This window comes from Pelobates fuscus, chromosome 2 (assembly GCF_036172605.1).
Source record: "Pelobates fuscus isolate aPelFus1 chromosome 2, aPelFus1.pri, whole genome shotgun sequence".
NCBI classification, from domain to species: Eukaryota; Metazoa; Chordata; class Amphibia; order Anura; family Pelobatidae; genus Pelobates; species Pelobates fuscus.
Window position 1 is genome coordinate 296205373 of NC_086318.1, and position 7529 is coordinate 296212901.

General features: G+C 35.2%; 1 protein-coding gene across 1 annotated transcript; it reads right to left on the reverse strand.

Annotated features, from left to right (window-relative positions):
• Positions 1-237: 237 nt before the first annotated feature.
• FABP7 (fatty acid binding protein 7) lies at positions 238-6519 on the reverse strand. The gene is made up of 4 exons (XM_063441263.1): positions 6309-6519; positions 5761-5933; positions 1821-1922; positions 238-482 (listed from the first exon to the last, which is right to left on the reverse strand). Exons 1-4 carry the CDS (start codon positions 6379-6381, stop codon positions 432-434), a joined length of 399 nt encoding a protein of 132 aa, XP_063297333.1. The 5' UTR covers positions 6382-6519; the 3' UTR covers positions 238-431.
• Between the last annotated feature and the right edge of the window lie 1010 nt (positions 6520-7529).

Consider the following 7529-nt stretch of genomic DNA (forward strand, 5'->3'; position numbering starts at 1 on the left):
AAATATATGGTAAAGAGTCCACTTAACGCGTTTCGCCCGTCCACACGGCTTTTTCAAATGTAAGTACATTTCCACAAAATATATTAAAAATATATATAAAATATATGGTAAAGAGTCCACTTAACGCGTTTCGCCCGTCCACAGGGCTTTGAAAAAACATATGTCATGACATGTGAAACTGAATATTTGAAATATGCATTTTTAAAGCATTACCCTCAAATTATATTACGAGACAAGTATTTTTAATATATAGTTTTAATAAAAAGTTGTTTCATACTGGCCCACAGTAAAGATACTGTGATATATCAATTTGGTAGTGTACAAAGATCAGGGGCATGTCAATTCATTGTCACAGATGGGAGAGAAATTTTCAGTCACAGAATTTTTCCATCCGTCTTGGAAATTGAATAACCAGCGTGGGCAGGAAGATTCTATGCCTTCTCGTACTGACGAACAGACACAATGTCACCGAAAGTAAGAGTCTGAGAAAAGAACAATAGTTATTGTTAGAAAGAAAAATCACAAGTAGAAACCTTATGGAATAATATGATGTATTGGTGGCAATTATTGTGTTAGATATCTTTAAAACGTACAATATATAATTTAATAAATGTATTTTTCTATGTAGAAGTTTTATAATTGATACTTGATGTTGTGTCTGTAATTTGGCACACAAACAACTCTGTTTGTAATCTGGTTACAAACATCTATCCCACTGAAATGCATTGGTTATCTCAGCCACTTGCTGATCTCTGCAGATATAATTGCAGAAGAACAAGTAAAATTCAGAAATAATCATAAATGTAAAAAGTGTAAAAAAAAAAAAGGGAATTAGCTTTACTCCCTCACTGGTCTTGCTGTTGGGAGGCTCATCATTGGAAGGCTAGTGCATATGCATGGCAAATTATTTTCTTGTAGCAGCATTTGGGAACCTGACTCAATTCTCACAGGGGGAATGTCTCTTGTAGCTTTTAGTTAGACAGTCACTAGAGGTGTGTTTAACCCTCCATTGCAGTCAGAAGAAACAGGTGGTACAGGCACTCATTTAATTTCAGCACCTTTATTGGTCATGAACAGACATTGCAACATTTTGGCCCACAACAGGGCTTTTGTCAAGCTTGACAAACGCTCTATTGTGGGCCGTAAAATTGCAATGTCTGTTCATGTCCAGTAAAGCTGCTTGAATTGCTAGAGTGCCTGGACCACCTTTTACTTTTGACTACATGACATTGAGGAATTGCCAGCCCTTGTTCAAGAGCCCCCTAATACTGTTTATATGAGTGCGGCTTCCTTTTCTAGTGTAACCCTGCATTGTAAACATTACAGCTTCTACAAAATTGCAATGTTTTACATGCAGTGTTTAAACATTAACATTGCACCCTGTCATCATTTTTATGGCAAAGTCTATTTAAAGCTGAATTGACAAATGTGAGATTTTTGAACAACCGAATGGCTAGCTAAATATTCCTATGGCTTGTACTTCGTATTTATTTATTTTTAAGTCTCACTTGTTACGTTTTGTTAATTTAAATGTTATGCCAAACACACCAGGCACCGCATGTAAATTAATGGACCCCTATAGTGCCATATCCATGAGCACACCCATTCCATAATGGATGGCAAAGTTACCCAGAATTCAGAAGTGCAGTAGAGATAAGTGTGTGTTTTACTTGCCTCCTTTGACTTACTCACCACACCAAATTATTTACTAGGTGTAGGGAACAACAAATTTTCACTCTCAGAGAAGCAACGGTTCTGATTTAAGGATAGTACTTACGTTATAAGAAAAATTCCAAATAACTATACCCTTTAACACTTACCATAACCATTTTTCCATCTTTCATTTCCCTGACAAACTTTGTCTCTTTGCCATCCCATTTCTGAACATGCACCAACTTGTCCCCGTCAAGGGATACAGTAGACTGTTAATAAAGACAAGACAGAATTAAAAAATGGTTATATTATTGACCTCAATTTACTTAGTAAATCAACCCCCTTAATAATCGGTTAACATTAAATGATGAAAAAAACAGAGCATTCAAATAATAAATAGTATGTAGTAAAATGGATGCTATCATTTGCGATCATTGTTTTTCTAGCAAAATTCAAGATCATGGAACCCAAAGAAATATTATTTATTAAAAAAAAAAAAAAAGTGTAATTTTATCAGTGTCTTCAAAAGCACAACCCCTGCTAACAATGAGAAAAACAATATATGGTCCTCGCTATTTTTGCACAGAAAGTTGACAATACTAAGTAACTATGCAATGGCGTATCCCTCCTGTCCATTCGAATTGCTATGAGATTGCTTGCTAATATACCATAAAGGAGTCTTCTAGATTTCTTTTTCACTATGAGTATTCCCCACGATCACCATGATCTCTTAATTTAGAAATAGAGGCCTTTAAATATACAAAAAAAACCCAGGTCTCATAGTAAGCTAGGTGGCAGGAGATACCATCATTTGGCTAACCTCTCACTTTATATGAAGTGGAATATGAAGACCATGATGGACTGCTGCTTGCCTAGTTTCTGACCATTTCTGTGTCCATATTGAGGCAGTGCATTTATACACAGGGGTTTTAAACCCCAGGTACATTTAGTGTATCACCCTTCCACATTTAATAGGTAGAGTTTTTATATGTCCCTTTTCTAGAGGAAAGAATGAGAGGGATCCCAGTTTTTCTAGCACACAGTGGCAACTCACCCACAACACCTTTTAAAAACGTAATAACTCTAACATTGTTAACAATGTCAACATATCCTCCTTATTTGTCAATTCAAATAGGCACCCAGAAAAATAACATGTTGGATTGTAACTCACTGATAAAAAAAATATATATATATATAATAAGAATAATAGAAAAAAAATAAGTGCGTGTGTCTATAGATTTAAGTATGAAGATGTATGAGTCAGTGTATATTTATGAGTGTGTGAGTGTAGATGGGTGTGTGTATGAATGTGTGTATCTTTGTCCATGGGTGCCATATAAGCTTTTTTTTTTTTTTTCTCAATGTATATTTTATAGTAATGTAAACATTTTCTCTTCACTGAAATATGTGATGTAAGTTTTTTACCAATAATAATAATAATAATAATAAAAAAAACATGTTTCAAGCAAGGTTGTCCCTAGATTTCAAAAACGTTCTACTTTATGGTATGCATACTCCAAATCCTACATCTGATTTTTTAGAAATCACTGAAGCATTAAGAAGTGAGAACAGTTCTAGGGAAAAGTGCAAAAATATGGACCAGAAATTAGATAAATTAATTTGCTTTCCATGGGAAATGACGTTTCCCTAGAATTGTGCATAACATGATTGCAAAAAGACTGAAAACCAATGCTGTGGATGATATGAAATCTGGTAAGCAAAATCTTCAATAAACTTTTAATACTTTTCATACACAAATCAATATTGTTGAGATATAAATGACAAAAGTAAGATACTTCAATATTAGGCATGATTTTGAATTGAATTCACAAATTAACACAAGTCAGTAGATTTCTGTCTGGTTACAGTCCACAAAATTCTGATTGTAGGATCCTTTAAGCCTTATCCAACCTAATCCAAAGTCCACTTAAAACAAGGTTCACCTTAATCCTAACTATAAGACCCCTTAACCTAGGCCTCCCAACCATAACATTAAACATATATCTTTTTGATCCTGAAAACTACATTTAAAATATCTCTTTTATGACAAGCTCTACAATGACACCAAGGCTTCCCTTTGGGTAGAGTGAGTAGAGTACCAGTACTTGACCCAAGCTGAGGGCCAAAATTAATTCCTTTCAAGTATAACATTAAACATACATCTTCTTAATTCTGTCAACTATATTTAAAATGGTTTAGCTATGATAAGCTCTGCAATAACAGCAGGGCTTCCTTTTGGTTAGGGTGAGTGGGGTACCAGTAGTTGAGATTGTGATGACAACAGCAATTGAGTGTCTATCACCGTATTGTCTATGGGAACTAGAGAGTGCATTGAATGCTGTCATCTAATCAACGAAAGACAGCATTGCATGCTGCACTATGGTCAGCGCTACTGCTTGATAAAATGTAAACAGTTAGCAGGTGTAATGAGGTCATAGGCCAGATCCAGGTGCCTGTTTGATGTGCTGTGAGCAAAAAAGGGGATTGTGAGGAAGACTGTGTTCCTGAGTTATGTGTATGTGTGTGTTCATCTGTGGATTGCTGCTAGCGTGTGACTTTTTGTGTACTTGTGCATGCTTTCACAAGTGATGATGTGTCTTGTGTGTGACTTCATGAGTGCTAGTGCTTGCTTCTATGAGTGCTATTGTGTGTCTATGTGTGCATGCTAGGATGCACCTGTGTACTAGGGTGTGTCTATGTACTAGGATATGTCTTTATATGTGTGCACCCATGTGCTATGGTGTGTCTATGTACTAGGATTTGTCTTTATACTTGTGCACCCATGTGCTAGGGTGTGTCTATGTACATGTGCTCTATCGCAGTGTTGCCAAACGATGCAAATCATTTTGAAGATCCCTATCACAATTTACTGCTCCCTTAAAAACAATTTCAGTATGTTTTTACAGTTGACTGTCAGATGAACCAGCAATAAAATAGTATTTGTCATTCTTCACAAGGAGCTAGTACTGTAATTTTACCAGCTTTCCTGACACACTCACTTACAGCATCTATGTGCATATGTCATTACCAAGTTAATGATGATGTTTATATATCATAGTGATAAGCCACACAAAGATTAGAGGTTTTAGTCCATTTAACCTCTAAATAGCAACCACCAATTAACTCAGCTATATCGAACTACTGTTAAAAACAGATTATCAGTTTACAAATAAATCATATCAGCCTTGGGTGGACTTCACAGTTGATTGTTTCAGGGTAGAATTGACATCAAGGATTCCCAGAGGATCCAATTCTTTTTACCATGCAAGTTGTTATAAGACAATGACATATAGACATCGGCCAACCACATCCCATCCCTCATTGTATATGATCTGTTGTCTGTTTGTCAGTCTATCCATATATCTTAAGTCTAGGAGAGAGAGTCTAGATCATCTATAATCTGTCTAAAAATGCTTATTAATTCAAGGAACATATTAAAAGAGAATATTGCTTCCATCACTGTACATCTTCTGTTCTCATTCTATCTATTTATTTATCTACCTATCTATTTTACAATAATACCTATTATTAAAGAATGTTTCTTTTCTGCACTGATTTGAGCATTGCCATCTTTTTACTGCCTGCATTCCAGTGAAGTAATCACTGCAAATTTGGCACTCAATGGATGAATACGCTTAATACATTATGTAATTAGTTCTCAACTAATTTCCAGAATGACTTGCGCTGCCTCACTTGTCACTTGGCCATCTACTCTACATACTCACTTATAGACATGCTTAACCCCTAAAATCCCAAACAGCATTCATTGTTAAAGTAAAAGAGTTCTTTACATTGATTATTCTGTTCACTGTGATAAATAGTGAGAAAGTTTCAGTTTGCTTTTATCACTGATTGCACCTTATTTAGCACTTTACTCTAAAATATCACCGCTTCTCTTAGTACATATGGCCCAACTGATTCTCATGTTCTCTATTGTGCAGTTACAAAAAAAATGAGAATAAAAATGTAATTGTTACTCTCTTTTTGTTGTAATGCTAATGGATAATACCCACTGAAATCACCATTGTGCATGCAATACAAGCACTGTACCTGCTAAAAGCAATAACTGGCTTAGATAGCTATATATTATATTAACATAACACTCACCTTGCAGTTTCTGTCGTCTGCTGTGGCTTCATCAAATTCTTCTCCCAACTTGAAGCTGATCTCTGTATTTTTGAATGTGCTCTGGGTTCTAATGACCACCTTATCGCCCTCTTTGCTGATGATAACCGTAGGCTTTGTCACATTCCCAACTTGTCTGGTGGCAAAGCCAACTCCTGCAGATAAAAAAATACATTTATTATTTTTAACTCCAAATAATATGTTTTCATGTTTAACAGCCACCAACTAGCATCGTAAGCCAAATATTAGACAATAAGTCTGCAGACTGGCATCTGACGTGAGAATTTACTTTAGTCTCAAAGTGCCTTAAAAAAAATAACTACGTCTATAATGATATTGCGTAGACTTTGCTTTAAAAATCCCTCTAATCATTTCCCTTGTAAAGATGCTCATACACAGCATGTGTATCAAACTATTTTGGTTTCAGATTCTGCTGACTGATAGGTTGCTGCAGCCTAAACAATATCTTATCATCTAGCATGGGTGATGTGATCAACACAAATCTGCTGCTTAAGGGATGTGACACATACCCAAAGCTTTCATGTACTCATCAAAGTTCTCGCTGTCTACCAGCTTCCAGGTGGCACAGAAAGCATCTACCATTTTTTATCAGAGGTTCTAAAGCACAGTGCAAAAATCTGAGCTTGTAGTGGTTTTATCCTGTCTTAGGGATGTGCTGGCCAGATTTAGACGGGAGCTCTACTTATTGGGAGGCTTGTAACTGGTGATATGGGCTGGACGAGTCCTAGGAGAAAAGAAATCGACCCTATTCAACCTCACACACCAATGAGATGCTAAGAGGCGGGCTGTGTATAATACCCACAACTCAGACAAAGAGCCAGGAAAGTGAATGCTTAGCCCAGTGCACTTGAACTGATTTTCTAAAGGGTCAGATTTAAAAAAAAAAAAAAAAAAATCCAAAAAGACATCAACCATGTGTGTAAATGCAAAATTAAAAAAAATTACTTTTTTATGTAAAAAAAAAAGGAAAACAAATATTATGTGAAGTAGGTATATTCTTTATATTGAAGCACTTAGTGCAAAGAATATAAATATTTTGCATAATTATTAAGTCACTGTAACACACTCAGAAAGGCTTGAATTTACTTGCAGGCTGTAAACGAATGCATCATCTTTATTATTTTGTAAACCACACAGAAAAGGTATTCCATGTTGTCTTTCCCATTCCTTCTATAATGCATACATCATATAGATATTGAAAACCAGTGGTTGATAAAAACAATCATTTACACCGTAAAGATTTATCCTTTCAGTCCCGGACCTAGATGTCTGACATGTTCAACTCATACTCATTTAATTCCTCATGAGAGCCCTTCTTCAATTTTTTGTTTTCATTGCTTCCTAATGAACTTTATTGCAGCCCATATACACATTTTAAGATGCAGTATTTTTATATTTATCCATGGATGCATGCAGTTATTCTCAATGCACATCTGCATGCAAAAAGAATAAAAATAAATATGAATTATTATATTTTTTTTAATTTTTAATTTTATTTTTTTAATCTATATAAACAAAAGAAAAAGTAAATGAAAAGAAGCAACAAAGTGAAAACTGAAAATACCCTGCTTTATCATGTAATTAAATTGCACTATGATTCATTCCTTTTCAATTCAGTAGATGAAGGTTTTTTTTTTTTGTATTTGCATACTACGCTACCGTTCCCATGCTGACAAAGTGACATGAGGTAACTGCAGTTCATTCTCCTCTTTAGCATCAGGAGCATGGAT

Bases quoted from the DNA above. Each gene is read 5' to 3' on its own strand.
- FABP7 (XM_063441263.1), bottom strand. From the start codon at position 6,381: ATGGTAGATGCTTTCTGTGCCACCTGGAAGCTGGTAGACAGCGAGAAC. The intron at 1,923-5,760 runs GTGAGTGTTATG...CTTTATTAACAG, and splicing joins CAGACGACAGAAACTGCAAG to TCTACTGTATCCCTTGACGG. The intron at 483-1,820 runs GTAAGTGTTAAA...TTCTTTTCTCAG, and splicing joins AAGATGGAAAAATGGTTATG to ACTCTTACTTTCGGTGACAT.